We start from the raw sequence: 23094 nt of genomic DNA on the forward strand, positions 1-23094 counted from the left end.
GAGCTGTGTGTGTGTGTGCAGAGGAGCTCAGCTCTTCTTCTACCTTGGAGTCAAGGAGAGGGAGAGGAAGGTGAGCAGGTTGCTCACCTAGTTATTGTGTTCTAAAGCCAACAAGTGGTATCAGAGCCGTACGGTGTCGTTCTAGCCTAGCGGCTGAACGATGGCTGGCGAAAACTCCCCGGCGTCCAGTGCAGGCGACAAGGGGAAGGATGTCTCGGAGGTTGTGATCAGGACGGTGCGGGAGACGAGCTCGCGGGACTGGCCGCAGCTCACTCGCACCAACTATGGCGAGTGGGTGGTGCTGATGAAGTGGCGGCTCAAGGCGCGCAAGCTCTGGACGGCCGTGGAAGTCGGCACCAAAGAAGAGGATGAAGACGTCCAGGCCATGGACGCACTGCTGTCATCCACGCCACCAGAGTTCCACGAGGCCATCGGCAACAAGAAGACGGCGAAGGAGGCATGGGACATGCTGGCTTCATTTCGAGTTGGCTCGGATCGAGCCAAGAGGGCCAAGGCGCAGCAGCTGCGCAGGGACTTCGACGACCTGAAGTTCCGCCACGGCGAGGCTGTGGAGGACTTTGCGCTCCGACTCCAGTCGTTGGCAAGCCAGTTGGCAACGCTGGGGAAGAAGTTGGAGAAGGAGGACGTCGTCTGCAAGCTGCTCCGCGCGTGCCCGGCCAAGTACAGCCAGATGGCGGTTACAATCGAGGCCACCTTGGACCTGGATCAGGTCTCGCTCGAGGACGTCGTCGGTCGACTTCGCCTGGCCGAAGGGCGTTCTGATGCGCCGCTGGAGCGGAGGCAGGAGAGCGGCAAGTTGCTGCTCACCGAGGAGGAGTGGAACGCGCGCATGAAGCGGCGGACTGGGGAGAACTCCTCAAGCCGCGGCGGGTATGCCGGCGGCAACAAGGCGCGCGGGAATCCGCGCGGGAAGGGGAAAAAGAAGAAGAACTTCGACCTCGATGCCTGCCGCAAGTGCGGCAAGATCGGGCACTGGGCTAAGGAGTGCCCGGAGCGGAAAGAGAAGAAGGAGGAGGCCCACCTAGCTCAAGAAGAGAGCGACGACGACCACGCGCTGTTGATGGCGCAGTACTGCGCGCTGAAGGATGGCGAAGCAGAGGAGGCGGACACGGAGCAGAGGACTGCGCCGCAGCCCGTCAACCTTGACGAGCCACAGGCGCGGGTGCTGCTGGGCGCGATCGGCGACGAGCTGGAGCAGAGGTGGTACCTGGACTCTGGGGCCAGCAACCACATGACGGGGAGCAGGGCCGCCTTCTCTGACCTCGACGAAAGCAAGACCGGGACGGTCAAGTTCGGCGATGGCTCGCGGGTCATCATCCGCGGGCAGGGCACGGTCCTCTTCAGGTGCCGCAACGGCGAGCACCGCGCACTCCAGGACGTGTACTACATTCCCCAGCTGCGCTCAAACATCGTGAGCATGGGGCAGCTGGATGAGCACGGGTCGGAGGTGCTCATCAAGGCCGGAGTACTAAGCATCAGGGACCGGGAACGGCGTCTTCTCGCCAAGGTAACACGTTCCCGTAACCGGCTTTATCTCCTGGATTTGAAGGTGGAGCAACCGGTGTGTCTCGCGGCGGCGTGCACGGAGGAACCATGGCTGTGGCATGGGAGGTTCGGCCACTTGAGCTTCGAGGCGCTTGGACGCCTAGGCAAGATGGTGACCGGGCTGCCGCAGATCAAGCACGTCGACGAGCTCTGCGACAGCTGCCTGGCCGGGAAGCAGAGGCGTCTGCCGTTCCCAAAGGCGGCCAAGTACCGGGCGCAGGAGGTGCTCCAGCTGGTCCACGGAGACCTGTGCGGGCCCATCACGCCGGCGACGCATGGTGGTCGGAGATACTTCCTCCTGCTCGTGGACGACTGCAGTCGGTTCATGTGGCTGCAGCTCCTGACGAGCAAAGATGAGGCGGCGGAGGCCATCGGGCGCTTCAAGGCGCGGGCAGAGGCGGACTTCGGGAAGAGACTGCGCGTCCTCAGAACCGACCGTGGTGGCGAGTTCACGGCGGTGGAATTCGCCAACTACTGCGCAGGAGAGGGAGTGGCGCGTCAACTGACGGCGCCATATTCGCCACAGCAGAATGGCGTAGTCGAGCGGCGAAATCAAACCATCGTTGGGATGGCACGCTCGATGATGAAGGCGAAGGCGATGCCGGCGGAATTCTGGGGCGAGGCGGTGAGCACGGTGGTGTTCATCTTGAACCGCTCACCGACCAAGGCCCTGAAGGGGATGACGCCGTATCAGGCGTGGTATGGGCGTAAGCCAAACGTCTCGTACCTACGCACGTTCGGCTGCATCGGGCACGTGAAGACCGTCAAACCAGGCCTTGGGAAGCTTGAAGATCGGAGCACCAAGATGGTGTTCCTGGGCTATGAAGATGGGACGAAGGCCTATCGGCTCTACAACCCGGCCCGGGAGAAGGTGGTGGTGTCCCGGGATGTCGTTTTCAACGAGGCGGCGGCATGGAGTTGGAGCACGCCCGCGACAGGGGAAGCAGAGGGGTCCGGCGGCGGCTTGACGGGCGAATTCGTCGTCGAGCAGCTGGTGATCGAGCGCCGGAGTGGCGCAGAAGAGGCAGCGCAGGAGCCAGAAGCGGAGGCGGTGGAGCCTCCAAGTCCTGGCACGGCGGAGGTTCCGCCAAGTCCTGGCGCGGCGAGTTCAGCGTCCCCAGCCTCCCCTGTTTTTCCAGAACAGGGGACCCCGACAGCGGCGGCGGATCCTGAGTTCGCATCCCCCCCCCCGTCCTCCTACTCGGAGTTCGTGGATGCCTACCACGACGGAGAGGAGCTCCGATTCAGGCGAGTGGACGACGTCATCGGTGATGCAGAGCTACCGGGGCTGGCCTCGCGTCTCACCGATCCAGAGCTCATGCTCATGAGCGCGGAGGAGCCGGCCACGTTCACGGTTGCGGAGCGTGACGCGGACTGGCGGAAGGCCATGATGGAGGAGATGCGGTCAATCGAGGACAACCGCACCTGGGAGCGGGTCGATCCGCCGGCGGGATGCCGGCCGATTGGCCTGAAATGGGTCTACAAGGTAAAGCGGGACGAGCATGGCGCCATTGTCAAGCACAAGGCTCGGCTCGTTGCCCGTGGTTTTGTGCAGCGTGAAGGGATTGATTTCGAGGAGGTGTTCGCACCGGTGGCTCGGATGGAGTCGGTGCGGTTGCTGCTAGCTCTTGCGGCGGCAAAGGACTGGCAGGTCCATCACCTCGACGTCAAATCGGCGTTCTTGAACGGCGACCTGGAGGAGAAGGTCTACGTCAAGCAGGCGCCGGGCTTCGCGGTGCCGGGGGCAGAGCACAAGGTGCTCCGGCTGTGGAAGGCTCTGTATGGGCTGCGCCAAGCTCCCAGGGCGTGGAACGCTAAGCTCGACACCACCATGGATGAGCTTGGGTTCGCACGCTGCGCCACCGAGCATGCGCTGTACACACGACGACGGGGGAAGGAAGAGCTCATCGTCGGCGTGTACGTGGACGACTTGATCGTCACCGGAGCTCGGGCGCAGGACATTGAAGAGTTCAAGTGCGAGATGGCGGCTCGTTTCAAGATGAGCGATGTCGGCGCACTCTCCTACTACCTCGGCATCGAGGTAAAGCAGAGGAGGGACTCCATCGCGCTGGGCCAGCGCGCCTATGCGCTCAAGCTGCTGGAGCAGGCCGGGATGACGGGCTGCAAGCCCATGGCAACGCCGATGGAGGAGCGGATCAAGTTGTCAAAGAACAGCACGGCGGCGAGGGTGGACGCAACGCGTTACCGGAGCATCGTCGGCGGGCTGCGGTGGCTGACACATACGCGGCCGGACATCACGTTCGCAGTCGGGTATGTGAGCCGCTTCCTCGAAGACCCGCGGGAGGACCACTGGACAGCGGCCAAGCGGGTTCTGCGCTACGTCCAGGGCTCTCTGGACATGGGCGTCGTCTTCCCCAGGCACGGCAGGCTTCAGCTGACGGCGTTCAGCGATGCGGACATGGCTGGAGATGTGGATGGACGGAAGAGCACCACAGGTGTGCTCGTCTCCCTTGGAACCGCACCGGTGGCTTGGCAGTCACTGAAGCAGAAGGTGGTGGCGCTGTCAACCTGTGAATCGGAGTACATTGCAGCGGCCACCGCGGCGTGCCAAGTCGTGTGGCTGCGCCGGCTGTTGGGTGAGCTCACTGGCGTTGAAGCTCGCCCGCCAGCACTCAAGGTGGACAACCAGCCGGCCATTGCGCTGGCAAAGAACCCCGTCTTTCACGACCGAAGCAAACATATCGATGTGAAGTTCCATTTTCTTCGGGACTGCGTCGATGGGGGGCACCTTGTCATCGAGTTCGTCGACACCGGACGGCAACTCGCTGACATCCTCACCAAGTCGCTCGGGCGTCTTCGGTTCTCGGAATTGAGGAAGATGATCGGCATGGATGAGGTCCAGGGCTAGCAGCAGGATTAGGGGAAGTAATGTAGGACTTAATCTGCAGCTGTCCCTTATCTGTTTAAGTCAAGGCAAGTCTGCAGTTTGCTAGCAAGGCAAGTTTGCAGTTTGCTAGCAGCTTTTGTTGACTTGCAGCCTTTGTTGACTTGTGGCTCTAGGCCACTAATGTTCAGATAATGATAGAAGTTATTAGCACCTTAGAGTAGGTAGCAAATGGTGTATAAATATGAGTGCAATGCAATGAGAAAAGGCAGTTCAGTTTGCCACATTCCAGTCTCTAACTCTCAGCCAACGCAGAGAGCTGTGTGTGTGTGTGCGCAGAGGAGCTCAGCTCTTCTTCTACCTTGGAGTCAAGGAGAGGGAGAGGAAGGTGAGCAGGTTGCTCACCTGGTTATTGTGTTCTAAAGCCAACACATACAACCAAGCTGGTTCCTGAGCCTGACTGCCTGCTTGGTTAATCTATCTGTAATTCTCAATATCTGGGACCATGTAGCATAAGGCATAACCAATACCAACTTATTCTATGCGATCTTAGTTTAATCAGAGCGGTATCAACTTTCATATAGCAACAGCTAAGTCTTTGTATTCACAGTTTTTACATCACACTTATGTAATTTTCACATTATCTTATGTGATCAGTTTTATTGTTTAGGCCGAGCTGTTATTAGTGCTGCTGAAATGGGAATATCATTCCCACTGAAACGAAGAGATCAGTTGCTGGAGTACGTTTTAACTCTAATGGGTAGGGATCAAAATAATGATCTCACTGATTTCAACACTGAGCTTTTGCACACGCAGGTATATGCCCTAGTTCCGATCCTTGTTTTTATGTTCAAATGTAGATTAAATTCTTCGTTTAGTTGAATCTTCACTCTTTCAAATTAGCTTACATCTACTGTTTTTCTTTATATTTTCTCTTCTCTTCACGATGTAATGGCATAGTTACTTATTCATGTTTTATTTTTTTTTATCAATTTTCTAAGTGCAGAGTCTTGCTTTAAGTGCCTGTACTACTCTTGTTTCATTAGAACCAAGATTACCAATGGAAACAAGAAACCGTGTCATGAAGGTTTGTATGACTATGTTGCAACACCACAAAACTTTCCTTATAGTCTGTATACTCCTTGAAGAAAATTTATGTTGTTTTAACTTGTTTTATGTTCCATTTTCAGGCAACATTAGGTTTTTTTGCATTGCCAACTGAGCCGTCAAGCATTGTCGAGAGTCTCGTAACAAACCTCATTATTCTGTTAGGCGCCATCTTGCTTACAAGGTAATGCTGTAAAATTGTGGTTTAATTGTATTATTTCTATTTTTCAATAATATTGCCTATAAATTTCTTCCCCTTTTCCATTTTTCTTGTGCTACTCGCTATGCCTTCCATGAAAGGAAAATTTTCCTTAGCAATTTTTGTATCTTCTAACCTTGCACGAATGCCTGACGTATAGTACATTAGCTTGAAAATATAAGTCCAAGCCTGCAATTTACAGACTACAGAGACCAAGGTAACACCAAACCTTCAACCTGTATTGAGTTAATCAGTCCAACTCTGGCTTGAATGTTCTAACTCAGAAGCTCGTGCTCCATAGCATATCTTATGCCATGCCTTGCAATCTAGCTGACTGCAGGTGGCTGTAGCAATAGTATTTGTTGTAGTCGAGGAATGGCAGCAGCAGAAGGTAGTGGCAGAAGTAGTTATATGCCATACCTTGCACCAGGAAAGCTTTTGTAGTAAATGAGAAAGCAATCACAGCTGCAGTCAGTTCAGTTGCACCACGTTCTTGTGTGCCCTGTGATCAAGCGTGTGAGCTAGAGGCTGGCCAACAACCAGACCATTTATACTCTTTAAATGACACACTATAACTACTTGACCTCATTTACAACTTTAAAATGTTATAATCATCATCATCATAGCCTTTCAGTCCCAATCAAGTTGGGGTAGGCTAAAATGTTATAATGAGTGGAAATATTACCAGAACATAATCCATTACCTCAGTAGACATTGTGAGTTGAGGGAGTATAGGTTATTTCCACGAGTTCTGTTGCAGTAACGTCAAACAGTTGTGTCGGATCTCTTGATGGGTCAGTTGAAGCAAGTAAGTAGGCGCAGAGGATTGATTGTTTTTGTTTCAGCCTAACAGTCTAGTACTCATGTTTGCATTCCTTCACCTACCTTATGTCCCTTTTTTCAGTGGTGAAGATGGTCGAAGTCGAGCAGAGCAGTTGTTGCATATTCTTAGGCAGCTCGATCCATATGTATCATCATCTTTGGAGCACCAAAGGAGAAGAGGATGTGTTGCTGTACAGGAGGTGCTGATAAAGTTCCGCAATCTTTGTTCTGGTGGATTTGGTGCATTGGGCTCCTATCCAACCTTCACAATGAACAAACAAATCAACCAAGGAGGAACTAGGAGCTTGTCAAGTTTGCCATGTATTTTTAATGAATTTTCTCAGATCACATTCATAAGTGTTTGTCATCCCTGTATGAGGTACCTTAATACCTTTTATTTTTATTGCAGCTGCATTCGTGTTGCCTAGTCGAGATTCTTTAAGCATGGGAGAGAGGACAATGGCGTACCTTCCTCGTTGTGCTGATACAGACGCTGAAGTTAGGAAAGTCGCAATTCAGGTTTGTGCAAAAGAAGCTTGTTGGCACTAATTCGTTTGTTACTGGATGTTTCTGTCCTTTTGCCCCATGTGCTGCAAAATATCTATGATTTCCAGAAAACAGCACAATCATACACATCTTATAGCGGAGTTGTCTAATGATTCCATCTTATGCTGGAACTGTGCTCACCAGACTATTTTGATCACATGTTCTTTTTTCTTGTAGATCATTGCACTTTTCTTCAACATTTCATTGTCACTTCCAAAGCAGAAGGCATATGTGAATGATATTGATCTGGAATCCTCGTATAGTGCTTTGTCCTCCCTCGAAGAGTTAGTCTCTATCGTCAAAAGGGTGAGTATGATTTCTTGCTTTACCATCCATCCAGTCCACTTTATGGAGCAACTTGTTTATGTGTTTTTATTGTTCTCAGGAAGCATCGGTTGACCAGACTGAAGTATTTCAGAGAGTTGTCTCCTCAGTGTGTATTCTATTATCGAAAGGTGAGGTAACTATTTAGTTCGATTTAAATGGAAGTTGTACAACTGCATGATCGTTATTAATGTATATGTGTGCTTGCATAGCTGGTTGTTTTGCTACACTCTTGCACATCAGCAACATGTGATAAGGTAAAGCAATCAGCAGATGCTTCCATTCAAGCTATTATCATGTTCATAATCAGGAGAGGCAAGGAGCTACGTGAAGCTGATGTATCGAGGTTAGTTTATGAAAGATGAAGTTAGTCATAAATATTTCAAAAGTTCTTAGTTAACATAATATGCATCCTATTAAATAGCTAATGCTAGCTAACACCAGAAAATGAGTATTTGAAAACTAAGATTTATAGCTGTGAAATTCCAATTGCATCTGTTTCATTTGAGAATGTAGAGACTGCATGCCAGTTGCTTACAAATCACAAATATATACCAACCAAAAAAATTGAGACCAAAGAGGATTGTTTTGCGACCATTTTGAAAAAGTGGTATGGCAATGTGTCATTTGTCAATGTAGAAAGACTATATCGATGATGTGAATATGTCATGTAATTTTCTTAGTTACAAACTTTTTCAGGTAGTTATTGACCTAAGTTTCAGCATAGTGCATTGCTGGCACACCTGTTTTACTAGGGAAAACAAGATCCTCACCATGCATGTGCTAGGATCGAAATCACATACATAGCTTTGTCATACAATGGAACTACCAAGCACAATATTTTATTTAGATAACACGATTATACTTGTTGCAGACACTTAATGTTCTATACTCTTCCAATCATATGAAAAAAAAAATCTACTTTCTATGTATCACATTGAGTACATTATATCATATTGTATTGTCTTTTGATAGCCTATTCAGCGCCACTGAGTCAGGTCTGACCAGGGGTCGCGCAGCAAAGCGCGCCCACCTGACGAATTTGGCCTTCACTAGCGATCTCCTATCATTTCATTGTTGGAAGGTGGAGTCATTGCGAGAAGTAAAATAGTTCATTCTCTGTCCAACATCTCATATTCTTTTCCTATCTCCAAAAGTTTGTTTTTTAAGTTTCGACAGCATACACATTTTATGCTTATGTTCACACAAATACCTATTTCCTGCAAGCGGGGGATTCGTCAACGCCTTGCCATCAAGGAAGATGTGGTTTTCCTGTTTCAGTTCATTGTCTCACCAATTTATTTGCCTGACCCCCATTACCTGATCCATGTGAATGATTGACCATCAGATTTACCTTTACAAATATTCTTCAAACTGATGATGCCTGTGATTTTCTTTTACAGGTTGTGCGCGCTACCAAAAGATAAAAGGAATTCTCGCACGTCAAGCTAGCCGAGTTTCCTGTTGTGGCTCCTACATCAAATCTTGAGCATCACTTTTGCTTGCAGGTACAAATTATTGTTTAGTTCCAAATGTTCAGATGGTCCAATGTGTATTCCTTACATAATTACTAATGTTTTGACTTGCACAGCCTCGAAAGCTAATTGATGACATTTATGCCCACAGGCTCCTGCATCCAGTACACTATGTAAGGAACGATACTGCACTGATGCATTGGATATGAGTTTCAGAGGTTTGCTTCAAAACTTGTGATTTTGAGGTTCCCCCCATACAACTGGTGCACATCTAATTTATATCTAATAACTACAAGCATAAACCTTTGTAGTGGCATGCACTACCTTTAGGAAGAACTTATAAATGGAAAAGATGGAATTGCGAAAATAAATTATAAGCTGTTGAGTCGTTATCCATGCTAAGTCTATGCCAAAAGCAAGCATCCCTCTTAATTAATATTTCATCAAAAAAATTAACTCTAGGTGATACAATTATGCATAGTGGTTCTCCTTACAAAGAAAAGTTGCACAGAAGTTGATTCCGCAATCGGTAAAATTTTTGGTCCACATTTTATTTACATGGTTCATGTCTTTCAGCCTGCCAGGATTACTTAATCCACCATTCCAGACTCCTAAGCAAGAGTTTTTGCTTTGTGTGCATTACGAATTTTTCACAGTTCAAAGTAGCTTGCAAATCCTAACTGTCAGAGGACATCCACTCTCCCTTGCAGCGGTGCTTGCATCCCAATCCGACTTGCAGAAAATCAAACACCTGCAAATTCAGGGGGCTGCGCAGCACCGCGCGCCACCAAACCTAGTTCATTCTATTCATAGCTTGTTCCAATTGATCACATGATTTTGCTAGCTTCTCTAAGCAATCATCTCCTATCTCAGAAGAGAATAAATGTTTCCTAATATCCTGAGCTAAATTATGATTTGCCCTTTGAATTTCCCCCTTAGTCGTGAGGGTATAGCTTCCTTGCTCTTGATTCGACTTGCCTTGTCGCACTAGAGCCCTGGAACCATAGCAAGTCTTCAATTTCTCTGGATTTGCAATGATCTCTGGATCGAAGGCCATTCCTCTGTTCTCAACTGATTCGAGGCAGAGGATGAAGGGGAGGCTCCTTGCCCTCGTCCTGCATCTCCGACCAAATCTCCATCCCCTCCATGGGGCGGAATCGACAATCCTTGAGCAACTCTCCATGAGTCTTCAATTTCAATTTCTCTGGATTTGCTCTTGATCTTCAATTTCAAAAAGTTATAACAGTATAGTACAAAGTAAGAACGAATTCACTGTAAACCGATTATACGGTAAAACGAAATTGCGCTCTTCACTTTACTAGGCTGTCAAATACTTTAACTATATGTCACAATCATATCATTTGAAATGTTTAACAGTACAATAATCTGAATTAGGGTAAACCTCCAATATTCAACTGACACACTATTTTATCTGATGCTTTATTTAGTTTCTCTCCATATTATGCTCGAAGTGCACATTTAACCTAAAGTTTAAACTAGGCTAAAGAAGCCTTGTAATAGTAGATATTATCTTTTTCATCGAGGTGTTTCCTTAATCCCAAGGAGTTACTTTTGCAGCAGCTGATTATGACATGCTGATGCTGTTGGGATTATACAATAGTTTTCTCTTATCATGGTTATGAACAATAGATAATTCTACTTCTACAAACTGATGATGTGGGCTACCCTAGGCAAACAGTAGTGACAGTGCTGCATTATTTTGTCTTGCTTCTTTATACTTCTATTATTTTCTTGTTTCACCTGCCTATCTTTGTTTAATTCTAAATTGTTTTTCTTTGGACGAACAGGAATTCAATGTTGATTGGCAAAAAGCAGCTGCTACTCTTCTTGTCGCCATAGGTTCACATGATCCAGACTTGGTATGCCTTTTTTTCTCACCCATCATCCTTGTTCCTGAGGCAACTGTTAGATTAATTTATCTATGATTTGATACTTTGTATGCATGTTCACTTAAGGGCACACAAGTCATGCTGGTAATCTGCTGAATTACACCTAAAAAGGTTTTATTATTCAGTAGTAAAAAGTTTGGTGCAGAAAAATGATACTGCAAAACAAATTCGAATTATTAACTGATCAAATGGCATCATTTATTCGAAAAAGGCCATAAAAGTCTCGTTTGTTTCTACTGATGATGACATATAGCCTTGTGAAGTGCAAGGCACTTCAAGAATGTGGGGTCATCACATTGGCTAAAGGGATTGCTGTTGGAGCTGAAAGTATTTAACATATGCCATCTTGATCGGAGAAGAAGCAAAATAAAGGTTTTTGTCATATATTTTGGTTATCTGAGAGCATAACATGGGTAGTATCTGATCCAACACAGACAAGGTTTGCAATTTTCAATGTCAATGCGTAGTCTAGCAGGAGCTATCCTTACCACTTTTGTGGAGGATATTTCATTGAAGGATTCTTTAAAGGTTGCGAACCATTTTCTATAGCATCATTTTGACAATAAGCTTCGATGGCAACATTTTCTAGCTGCCTATGTTTCACTAACGTATACCTTTAATATTTTCTAGCAGCCACATTTCTCAGTGTCAGTCTTTTAACATTAGTTTTGATAACTGTGACCAAAACTCTTTGAAAATTCTGTCCTAAGCTCTGTAAAACAAGAGGTCTATCTGCTGAGGGAAGTCCATTGTCGTTTTGGATGCCTACCACAAATTCCTTACAATGTGGGAGTGTATTGTTTCCCATGCGTTGGTCATACTCATATGTTCCCTGTTTCTTGGAAAATAGAACCCTGGGTAATTCTTTAATTGATTTTGAGGATAATTTTCCTGTATTGTTATTGTCATCTTGATTTATTTCTCCATGTTTCTGTTGGTTTTGTGTGCTGGTTACTCTTTACCTGTAGTCAGAATTTCATAATATTAATTTATTGCCCAACTTCTTTTAGATGATGGAGGAAATATTTCTTCACTTCTCTGGACCAACTTCTGCTTTGCCCACCCTGTTACAGATACTTGCAGATTTTGCCTCAGCTGAAGGTTGATCACACTTTCTAATTTAATTTCTATCTGATTTAGTTGGACTACTGAATTTGCAACATGTGCTTGTTTCTTTGAAGCCTTGCAGTTTACCCCACGGTTAAAGGACGTGCTTTTGCGTGTTTTACCTATCCTAGGAAGTGTACGAGATGGCCAACGGCCTGTTTTTGCAAATGGTACTGCTATGGAATTTCCTCAAATCATCAGTGGTTCTCTTTCAGTGTTTCTAAAAACTTAAAAAGATTCAGAAACTTTCTTTTCCATCAACCGCGTACATATTTTTTCTTCTATTTTGCAGCATTCAAGTGTTGGTGCCAGGCTGCATGGCAGTACCTAGGAGATGCCCCCTCTGAGCTTCCTTTTGACTCTGATGTTATGTAAGCTTTCAATTTGTCAAAACTTGTTTTTGGAGGCAACGGAAGTTGGTATGGCATTTATCTAAGATTTCAATGACAGGTCCTTCATGAATTCAGTATTTGAATTACTGATAAAAGTATGGACAGGTTCACGTGATCTAAAGGTTTTTTTTTTTTTTCTCGAACCACGCAGGAGAGCTGCGCGTCATTTCATTAAGGTAGAAAAAAAATAAAAAAATAAAATAAAGGTCTAGACAGACCACACCCGGCACCGATGAAAGTGCCGCTTACAACCAATTACATTCACACCACACGTTATGATGGAAACAACCCAACGACCTCCGGCTTAGGCCAAGGACACCAACGACCTAGACACCAACTGATGTAACCGGGAAGCAAGATCTAAAGGTTTGTGTGAGCCTCGTCTTTAACTTGGTTGTTTTGTTGTTGACTTGTTTCTTTTCATGCACCTTTGAACAATATAATGTCTCAACTGATAGGAGTGTTAAAACTATAGGAAAGGAGAAAATGTCTATGCCACGAAGTTGTTATAGTTATAGTTTGTTGGGGCGTTGCAATGTTAGTAATTTAGTGCACTGTTCCTGTAGAATATTCATTATTTTCCATATGCCAACATTATGCTGCTTGATCATATCTACTACAAGATACTGCTGATTATTTAGTTAATATTCTCACCAGGTGCGGTCATCCTCTGTGGAGGCTTTGGGAGAAATGGTTGACTTGGTCACTAGGTCACAGTTGAAATCAGCATTGCCAAGGATTATACCAACAATGCTGGATCTGTATGTGTTCTCTTTTGTATATTTACAGAAGATTTTTTTCCAAGTTCCCACAGACATTAATTTCTTCGTTTAATGTAGATGCAGGAAAGATCAGGAAGTTGCTTTTGTTGCGTCTCACAGTCTTCACAACCTTCTTAATGCATCGTTATTGTCTGAAAGTGGCCCCCCTTTACTTGATTTTGAGGTAAATAAAGAACATGCTTAAGGCGGTTCATTTTTTGTTTATATTCCCTCTCTTTTTTAACATATTGCAACTATGATGGTTCTATTGTAGCAGTGTGCTAAAGAACTTCCCTGGCACTGTTCTCACGATACACGTGTTTAAAAAATTGAACATTAATTTTAGACATGATACAGTGGCATTGACTGGCTCACAATGAGCTGAGGTTTCATATGGAACTTCACCGGCACTGTTCACACTATACACATGTTTAAAATTTCAAAATTCAAACATCAATTTGTTGAGTACCGAATTGGGATCTTCGGGGATTTCGACTTGTAGAAGGGTCCAGACCTCCCCCCCTATATATATGAAGGGGTAAGGCCGATTGGAACATAAACAATCGAACCCAAACCAATATCAATCTATTATTTTGCATCTCTTGCCCTAACCCTAATTCTCTAGTTTCCCCATCTAATTCTGTAATTCCCAGCCTTAATCTCGACTCCCCCACGTGCTACTCGACTAGCCCCAATCCCCCGTTCTCTAATTTCTCAATTCCTTGCTGCCCTAGCTCGATCCTTGATCGACTAAACCCCTAACGATCCTTCTTCTTCGCGAGAGAAGGGTTTTAGGCCTATCTCTTGGTGATTGGCGCAATTCTGCACCAACACAATTTAAACATGATTCAGTGGCATTGATGCATATTTTCATCGTTACAATAGTATGTCTCTATTTTGGTTTTGGACTAGATCATACTCTAGCAACCTTCGTATCTTTCCAACCCCTTAACTAATAAATGCCATCATTAAATGTTTATGCTCTGCGCTGGCACTGCCATATTTTTTCTAACTCATGTGTCGTTTTGCTCCATGAACGATCCAGCATGAAGATATGATATGCAATTCAAAGTATATGTCAAGCATTACCATTGATCACCGACAGTCTGTTGTTTCTTGTGCTGCAGGAGCTTACTGTTATCTTGATTACGCTTCTTCCATTAGTATCTGTCAATAATGGCAAAGATGAGCATTATGTTTCAAAGGGATTGAAGGTGGCCCTCTTAAATCACTTGTGGCCTATCCTGTTTCATAGTTATATCCACTAACTTCTTACTTCTTGGATCATTTTGAAACTATAAGGCTGACCACAGCGGAGGGAGCAAGAGCAAATTTGCTCCCTCCTCGTTTCCCACGCCCTCTCTGTCTACAGTGCCAAACAGTGCATCTACAGTGTCAAACAGTGTATTTGCTCCTTCATTTGCTCCCTCCACTGTGGACGGTCTAATGCCACATTTTGATGTAACAACTAGAAATGACAATTGAAGGGCTAAAAAGTTACGTTTTTTTAGCACTTGCTAAGTAGAAATGATGAAGAGACAGTGTTTCTCCAGTATTTTTGTGAGATCTTATTAACGTCTACTTTTTGAACGAAGTTTCTTTACATTTTGTCCTTGTAAATTGTTCCGTAATATACTCCCTCCCCAAATATACTGTTTCCTATCGTTTAAATTCTTTACGAAAATATAAGGGATTCTGGAGGGGAGGAAACTGTTGATTTTGTATTTCCTTCTCCCGCGCATGCATGCTAGGTCATCCACTTTTCAAGGACAGGTCAGCTGTCCATGTTTTAAGACCAACCGATCCGAACTTTAATGCAATAGATCAGGGGTACATGTGTCCTTTTCTAGCCTTTTTAATATGTCCTAAAAACGTTAGGAAACAATATATTTGGGGACAGAGGGAGTATGCATATTGCTGTTTATAGAGATACTTATATTTTAAATTTATGTGCTTGTACTTAGACATACAATGAGCTCCAGCATTGCTTTTTGGTGATTGGTTTAGCATATCCCGAGGATCTTTGCATGTTCCTTTTAAATGTAAGTATTCTTCCATGTGTCATGAAGATCCCAAATTTGCACAAGATGCACTTCTGTAGAGCTATAAATATTTTTGTATTGTCTATTGCTATACAGAAATGCAAGTCAAAAGATGAAGCATCTATTGTTGGGGCACTTAGCACAATAAAACACCTATTGCCCAGGTTTTGTACTTCTCTCAGTCGATCTGTCTCTGCTTTTAAAACCGTTTGTGCCAACTTCTATGATCTATGTTCGTAGATTATTGGAATCATGGCATACTAAACAAGCATCTCTGGTTGAAATCGTGAAATCACTTTTAGAGCACCAGAGCTTGGGCATACGTATGGCGCTAGCTGAGGTAATGTGCATTCCACATAAACTTTTGACAGATAAAGTCATTTTGTTTGCATGAAGCAGATTTGGATCACAAAATATTTATTAAGGCCGAATCTGTTTTTAATGCTTGATAGATGCACTAGTTTAGGTTGATACTAATTTCTGTTTTTTTATGCATCCAATTTTCACTGTTTTTATATTGGTTAATTGTGTACAGCTAATTGTTGTTATGGCTTCACACTGCTATTTGAGTGGGCAACCTGCTGAGCTGGCTGTTGAGTTCTTGGTGCGGCATAGTGCTATAACTGATGATGATCTAAATGATCTTGGCACTCTAAAAAATGAGTACTTCCAGGACAAAAGATTTGAGGTTTTACTTAAATTTTGTATTGTGTGATTTATTTGTTATGGGTCATCGCTTTAGGTTGATTTGCATTCTAATTCCACCTCCGTTTATCAGATGAAAGTAAGTCTTGCTGGCTTATCAGAACTAAGAGCTGTATGTGAAAAGGGTCTACTTTTACTAGCAATCACCATTCCTGAAATGCAGGTAAAAGCTATTTGCACTTTGCTCATCACATCAGGAAATCAGACTCTGTAGCTGTCATCAAACACTATTTTCTGTAAGCCAAGTTCATCGTAGTTAAATAACTAATCCACTTTGATTTTTCTATTTTCCAGCTTGTTCTGTGGCCATTCATCTTGAAATTAATAATTCCGAAGAAGTATACTGGTGCGGTAGCTACGGTGAGCATTTTGGTCTGTGCAATGCATTATGCTTGTTGTGAATAAATACTGCACTTTAATCACGTTCACAATCTATGTTTTGGATATTATTAAGTTGGAGATATCTTCAGGTCTGCAAATGCATAACTGAGTTGTGTAGGCACAAATTGTCGCACATGAACCCACTATATACTGAATTTAATGCATCAAACGATACCCCCAATCCTGAGGTACTCAGATGTCTTTTATCTTATAAATCTTTTCATCAATCGGCTAGTTATTTCTCATGATGACGTGGTTCATGCAGGATTTATTTGCTCGTTTGGTTGTGCTTATGCATAATCCACTTGCTAGGGGCCAACTGGCCACCCAGATCCTGACGGTTTGTCCTCTTACAGATTTGAAATAACATTTCAATGGACGACCTTGACAACTGTTTTTTTGGCATGTCCTTCCTAGTCCTTATTCATGACTTTATATGCTAATCCATTTTGTATATTATACGGTACTCTAGCTTCTCCAGACGTGATCATGTTGTCTCTCATCTGTATCACTCCTGAGTTCTGTCTTCAGATTGGAATTATTATTATTTTTGTTCCATTCGAGTTCTTGTATATACAAGATGAAACATGATTTTAGTGGGAAAAAATACGTCAGGAGAGCACTAGAATAACCACTGTCATTGAGTGATAGGTTCGCATGCTGTTATTTGCCTTATTGATGTGAGTCTAATACTGTCTGCTTTACTCTGGCATCTGCACTATAGGATACCTAGGCATCGTTGCATGCTTCCTTGTCATGGCAACTGAACTGTTGCTATAACTGATTGTATTTGTAACCTTTTCTTGCCCTCAATTTAAGTGATTCGAGTTATTGTTGATTAAAGTTGGTTACATGGGCTCATTAAATCTTACTTGTTTACTCTTTGCGCTTATGAAGATTGATTGAAAGAAACAACGCTAAAGATATTGTTTATATCTGCCATAAGTATTCACTTTTTGTGTCCTGTAGGTTCTGTGCTACCTGGGTCCACTTTTCCCCAGAAACCTTTCTTTATTTTGGCAAGATGAGGTATAGCACTTAGCTGATCCACTATTGTTAGAAGATGGAGATTACATATTTATTCCAGTTTTGTATTAATTATCATTCTGTTATTATTATTTTGCTCTCAATGAAACAGAAAAGTTATATTTTCTATGTATCTTGCAGTATTCATATCTTAAGTTTTTCATCTTCTGTTTTAACACTTAATCTCACAAACAAAGTTTTTCTATTGCAATTCCTGGTTGTCTGGTAATTCAGATGATATGTACCCTGCGCTTTGAGTTATTTGTATAACAAACCCTGTTACATGACCTATAAACAAAAGAGATTTAAGAGTTCATTTCCCATCATCCACAGTTAAAGTGACTTACAAAATGCATCTTTTGGCAAGTATTAGGTCCCTAAGATGAAAGCTTACATCAGTGATCCTGAAGACCTTAAGCAAGATAGCACATACCAGGAAATATGGGATGACATGATAATAAATGTAAGTATGTTATTCGTGTTGGTTTAGAATTATATATTCATGTTGTAACAAGGAGCCTACAAGTGTGGTTTAGCAGCTATAATCATGATAACATTGCATTGTTAGGTTTACATGTATCTTTGTATTATGAGTCCTTGTCGTATAATGCCTCTTATATAGAGTCCTTGTAGTATATGACTTCTCTCCTGTATATTTGGGCCTAGAGCCCTCATATTGAATACAGGTGCTACTTGTAATATTATTGCTAGATGCTTTAGTCAAATTTTTGTTAAGAAGTTGGTCAAAACTACCAGGGTTGGCTTACAATGTTCAAATGTTCAACTTTTTCTCATGTTATCATTATGTATTTTTTAGTCAAGGAGCTTAGACTGCATGTTTAAAAAAGCGTATCCCCAAATTTTGGACAAATGCTACCTCTGGCATCTTACAGGGATCGCAGGCCAGGCTGTAATGGTTCCTTGTACACTGTAGGTCTCGATTTGTTTTTTAGTACTTCGATTTGCTAAGCCCTTATCAGGCTTTTAAGTGTGGAGAATCTATAAAGGGCAGCCCCGGTGCATGAGCTCCTGCTTGCGCCTGGTTCGGGGAAGGGTTATATTAGAATTTTTTTCTGTTTCTTGGGGAAAAGTATTCAGACGATATACTATCTTCCTTGGTGAACTAATCTTTTGTCATCTTTTCAGTTTTTAGCAGAATCTTTGGATGTTGTGAATGATACTGAGTGGGTCATTTCCTTGGGTGATGCATTTGCAAGGCAGTATGATCTGTATGCTATATCTGACGAACATTCTGCTTTACTGCACAGGTTAAATGCTATAATCTATTCTGATTGTTAATCTGAATAAATAAATCTGTACTGAAAGTGTAATTGCCACATGGAATCAAATGATCTGATACTTCAAAGATGAAGGAAAATAGCATGATACAATTTACAAGATTTATATGAATGATTTGTGGAAAAACATGTTGACACTTCACATGACACAAATTCAATGCAACATGACTGATTGTGTCATGGGGCGGCAGCAGGGGGCCCAGAGGGCCATAGGGATAGGATTAGGGATAAGATTAGTTGGATAAGGATTAGATTAGATAAGATTGAGTTAGTTAATTAAGGGCCAAGTCTTCCCATCTATATAAGGATGGGCTGTACCTCCTTGAGGGAATCAATCAATCAATCAATCAATGAAGAAGAATTAATCTAAAGCCTCCCCAATAGTCTAGTCCCCCTCCAAGCCGACTCCGCCCGGCTATCTTCTTGGCGCTGTTTATCCCCCTATGAACTACGGTTCATAACAGATTGTGATTCTACTCTTTTCTGTAGTTAATTTTGTCATTCTGCAGAACCAAGACAATAAATCATAGACTCAGGCTACCCTTCGTTTGATATTGAATGACATGTTTTGGAAGCTACCTGAAAATGATGCCGAAACTGGCTTTGCAGATGCTTAGGAATGCTTCTTCAGAAGGTTGACGATAGGATTTATGTCAGCGAGAAGATTGACTGGATGTGTAGACACTCAAGCATGTCTATTCCCATTAATCGCCTTGGACTTGCACAAGGCATCGGGCTGGTAAGGTGCCTTCAATGAAGCCTTTTATTTAGAGCTTTCAGCACTGAACTCTACCTTGCAGGTTGCGGCTTCTCATTGGATACTGTGTTGGAAAAACTGAAGAACATATTTGTCGGTTGTCCCGACCCGGGGGCCCGTATCCCAACTAGTAAATGCTGCGTGTTTCCTCGTCCCAGATGATGATGCAAGAGGCAATCACAATAACGCACGGTTTTATCCTGGTTCCGGCCGCGGGGCCGTACGTCCAGCAAAGGGGGTGTGCGAGGGCACTGTATTATCTTGCACCCGGAGTGCTTGTAGTAGGGGGTACAAGCGAGGCGAGAGAGGGAGAGAAGCTCCCAAGTCTCTGCTAGAAGTGGAGTCAGTTGAGATGAGTGCTCAGTAGTGCTGAGAGTTCTCTGAGGGGAAAATCAGAGAACCCGATTCCAACCCGGCCTAAGGAAGCCCACCTCCTCCTTTTATAGTCACAAGGAAGGGCGGTGCACATGAGTGGGGGTATGGAAGTCGTCGTTTTCCCTTAAATCGCGGGGTACAGTGGTCGAACACTGTAGGAAGTGTACTGTGGGAAGGCGGCGCGCGTCGCTGTCGTCCTGGATTTCGTCCTTGGTCCCGCGGAGATGGCGCCGGTCGTCCTGTAGTGTCCCGACGGTAGTAATGGTGTGGGACGGTCCCGGACCCCCCTGGTCGGAGTGCGGGCGTGCACACTAGAAGGTCCGGGAGCGCGTGGAAGTCCCGGACCCCACAAGGGGGAGGTCCGGGGTCTCGCCCGTGCGTGCTGAGTGCCCCTCTCGGAAGGACACGTGACATCGTCGGACCCCTTCCCCAGCGGAAGATGGGTCCGGATGGTGGGTGTCGGCAGAACAGTCACGGGGGCGGCGCCAACTTGTCTTGTGCCGCGTTGAATGCCCCACAGTGTTGCTACAGCGACCGGGGTGGCTGAGCGGTGACCGGGGTCAGCGAATGGGGCGCCGGTCACATCCACTGCGGGTGTGTGGCAGTCTGACGCCGCCCGTCCTTTGAGCCGTGGTGGAGTGGCTGGCCTTTAATGCCTTCGTACGGCGGTCGGTTGGGCGGCGGGGCCGTTTGTCCCTTGTGCCGAGAGACGGCCTCGAGCGAGGCGGAGATGAGTCACCCGCTCGAGGGCAGATCCGCTACCCTCGAGCGAGGCGGAGATGAGTCACCCGCTCGAGGGCAGATCCGCTACCCTCGAGCGAGGCGGAGATGAGTCACCCGCTCGAGGGCAAGATCCGCTTACCCCTCGAGCGAGGCGGAGATTGGTCACCCGCTCGAGGGCAGATCCGCTTCCCTCGAGCGAGGCGGAGATTAGTCACCCGCTCGTGGGTGGATTCGCTACCCTCGAGCGAGGCAGAGATTGCCCTGCGGGCCCGAGAGGGGCCCTCGAGCGAGGCGGAGGTCGTTCCGCTGGTTCGAGGGGGATGTGAATGGGCCGCATGCTGAACTTCTTTGAGTCCTTTCCTTTCTTCCATATGGGAAGCAGGCCGTGGGCCTTCGCGGGCCTAGTTGCCTTTACAGGTATTTGTGTTTTTTAAAGCGATCTTAGTACCCCAATTAGGGTGTCCCTAATTGTGGCACCCGACAGTAGCCCCCGAGGCTTTGGTCGAGTCGATGGATTCGGCCAAAGGGTGTTTTCTGCGATTTTTCCCTTTTGACGTGATCAGTCAGTGCCTGTGCATCCGTCAGACGCGCCTGAGCGCCAGCCCGGCGGATGCGACAACACGCCGGTCAGGGTAGTACGCCCGTGGGGGGCGTACTTCGAGGTGCGCGCCTCTTTGTTTGTTTGTTTCAAGGACAAGACGTGTCCGCGCACTGAGGGGGGCCAGGGCGACGGTGGCACCCGCTGCTTGGCAGCTGGTGCTTTCATCGAGCTGTCCCGTGCGCAGGGCCTTGGCCCCCGGCATTCCTGGTTGCTTTGCGGCGCGCCGTTCGAGGGCAGCCGGCCAGAGCCGATGCTGCACCGCTTAGCGTCCAGGGGCTCAGCTCCGCTTTATTTCGTTCGGTCGTGTCTCGGTGCGGTGACCGAGGACAGCCTTTGCTCGTGGAGCGCCGTGTCGTCACGGGCGATACAAGCCTCCGCTCTTCGAAAAGCTTGAAGGCTTTATGCCCGGTGCAACTATAAATAGGGATCGTGGGGTTCCCTTTCTTTTTCAACCTCCCAACTCTTTCTTCCAGCCTCGCCTAAATCTTGTAATGTTTCTCTTGCCTTCTTGTGACCGGCCCCCAGATGGGGTGGCCTGGCTTTTTTAGGCTTTTGGCGCTAGAAGAATTCTTGCGAGCGTTAGGGGAAGACCGGAGTGGGCGTGCGCACCATCCCTCAGCTTCAGTGGGATCAGCAGAAGAGCATTGGGCCCGTGGGGTCCTGCTCCTGCGATGTCCCCTAGCCTGAAGGGGGATGGAAGCGTCCGACCATGGCGTTAGTGCCAGGTTGGGCGCTGTTCTTTTGCATCGTCCCCCCAGGCGACGAGGTTGCCCTCGGGGAGACGGTGCGGAGGGCGCTGTCCGCCAGCTCGACCCCCCGCGTAGTCTTCGGTGGAGGAGACGCTAGAAGAAGGCTTGCGAGGAGAGCGTCCCGCTGGACCCGTGAGGTCTGGGGGCCGCTTCTCGCATCCCTAGCAGCCTCGCTGTTGCGTCAGCTAAGGGCTCGGTGCCTTTCTTCGTCGCTTGCTCCTCCCCAAGATAGGGAAATTGCCACGCAGGTGGCAATGTGTTTGTATCTTTCGATGGCTTCGCGCCGGGTAACCCTTTGTAATCTTTATTTGCACTTTGAGCAATAAAGTCCCCTTCCTCTCCTACGGAGGAGATTACCGAGGGTATAGGGGCGTACATAGAGTTTACGACCCTCGAATATGTGTGAAGTCACCTTCGCGGGGGCGCGTCCAGCGCACCCGCGGGTGTAGCCCCCGAGGCCTTGGGGGAGTGTTTGTACTCGTCCAAGGGCTAAAAACGTTCCGCTGGTAGCTTTGCTGGGATGGCCGTCCAGCGTCTTTTTCAGCCGGCATCGGCACTTTTTCAGCCGGCCTCGCATTCTCAGAGCTGGTACAGCGGCCCGGCGTTCAGCTTAACCATCAGGGGAGCACACGTCAACAGCGGAGGGTTTGGTTCAGACACGTGGAGTCTTCACGATTGACAATTGTCGATTTATTCGAGGGTGTGGTTTTGAACCATGGTGTGCGAGGAGCCCCCGAGCCCAGGCCCGTGTGAAGGCGTTGCAGGGGAAACCCTCGGCTTTGACCTACGACCCTCGTCGCCCTTCCGTAGGGAGGAGGGGGTGAAGCGCACCATGCTACCCATGCCCGGGACGCGAGCTATGGCTGCTTCGGTGAGCTATTAACGGTTGTTCAAGCGGACGTCCATGCCCCGTTCGATAGGGGTCGGCTCGTGGTCCGTAGACACGCCCTATAAAGCGCTTGCGAGGGTTCACTAGGCGGGGTTCGGACCCATTCGATAGGGTCCGAGGGCTCGATGCTCTCCCTCGATGGGATCCCCCTTCTAGGCACCCTCGACTGGCCTTGAACACCGCGTAGGATGTCTCGAACTCCGCGTTCGAGGGTAGCTTGTATGGCACATCCCTGCAGTCCCTAACTCTGGCGATCTGGGGCGCCTGTCGAGCCCCCTGAAGGGCCGGCTTCGAACCCCTGACCAGTAAGGCCTCGGAATGCGATTCATTCGAGGGTAAAGAGACCTCCGAAGGAATATTCCGTCTTGATTCGAAAACATCGCAAGATTGTGAGTCACGCGCGCGGGTCTCCCCCGGTGGTAGGCGACGTGGCCCGATTCGTGCGGTGCGGTGTGGGCGCGCCTTTTCAGGCGACAGCCTCGGGCAGATGAAGC

At 46.7% G+C, this 23094-nt stretch overlaps 2 protein-coding genes across 2 annotated transcripts in view; both read left to right on the top strand.

The window, feature by feature from the left end:
• The window catches only part of LOC120699150 (protein SHOOT GRAVITROPISM 6-like), a 34945-nt gene extending 26038 nt beyond the window's left edge, over window positions 1–8907 (top strand). Inside the window, exons 23-32 of the mRNA XM_039983028.1 lie at window positions 5082–5227; window positions 5418–5498; window positions 5602–5702; window positions 6622–6860; window positions 6949–7058; window positions 7263–7391; window positions 7471–7545; window positions 7622–7755; window positions 8385–8493; window positions 8813–8907. Of these exons, the coding sequence (XP_039838962.1) occupies window positions 5082–5227; window positions 5418–5498; window positions 5602–5702; window positions 6622–6860; window positions 6949–7058; window positions 7263–7391; window positions 7471–7545; window positions 7622–7755; window positions 8385–8493; window positions 8813–8836 (1148 nt within the window). The 3' untranslated portion in view covers window positions 8837–8907. The remainder of the gene's footprint in view (window positions 1–5081; window positions 5228–5417; window positions 5499–5601; window positions 5703–6621; window positions 6861–6948; window positions 7059–7262; window positions 7392–7470; window positions 7546–7621; window positions 7756–8384; window positions 8494–8812) is intronic.
• Window positions 8908–9918: 1011 nt separating this feature from the next.
• LOC120700903 (protein SHOOT GRAVITROPISM 6-like) lies at window positions 9919–19265 on the top strand. Its single transcript, XM_039985101.1, has 21 exons — window positions 9919–9996; window positions 10576–10764; window positions 11805–11895; window positions 11976–12071; window positions 12194–12272; window positions 12352–12415; window positions 12951–13054; window positions 13133–13238; window positions 14182–14268; window positions 15019–15096; window positions 15193–15260; window positions 15337–15436; window positions 15632–15784; window positions 15875–15964; window positions 16096–16161; window positions 16272–16370; window positions 16448–16522; window positions 17152–17211; window positions 17582–17671; window positions 18355–18476; window positions 19116–19265. Exons 1-21 carry the CDS (start codon window positions 9919–9921, stop codon window positions 19261–19263), a joined length of 2043 nt encoding a protein of 680 aa, XP_039841035.1. The 3' UTR covers window positions 19264–19265.
• Window positions 19266–23094: the final 3829 nt, after the last annotated feature.

This window comes from Panicum virgatum, chromosome 3K, assembly GCF_016808335.1.
Source record: "Panicum virgatum strain AP13 chromosome 3K, P.virgatum_v5, whole genome shotgun sequence".
Taxonomy (NCBI): Eukaryota; Viridiplantae; Streptophyta; class Magnoliopsida; order Poales; family Poaceae; genus Panicum; species Panicum virgatum.

Bases quoted from the DNA above. Each gene is read 5' to 3' on its own strand.
- LOC120700903 (XM_039985101.1), top strand. From the start codon at position 9,919: ATGATCTCTGGATCGAAGGCCATTCCTCTGTTCTCAACTGATTCGAGG. The intron at 12,273-12,351 runs GTAAGCTTTCAA...TTTCAATGACAG, and splicing joins CCTTTTGACTCTGATGTTAT to GTCCTTCATGAATTCAGTAT. The intron at 13,239-14,181 runs GTAAATAAAGAA...CTTGTGCTGCAG, and splicing joins CCCCTTTACTTGATTTTGAG to GAGCTTACTGTTATCTTGAT.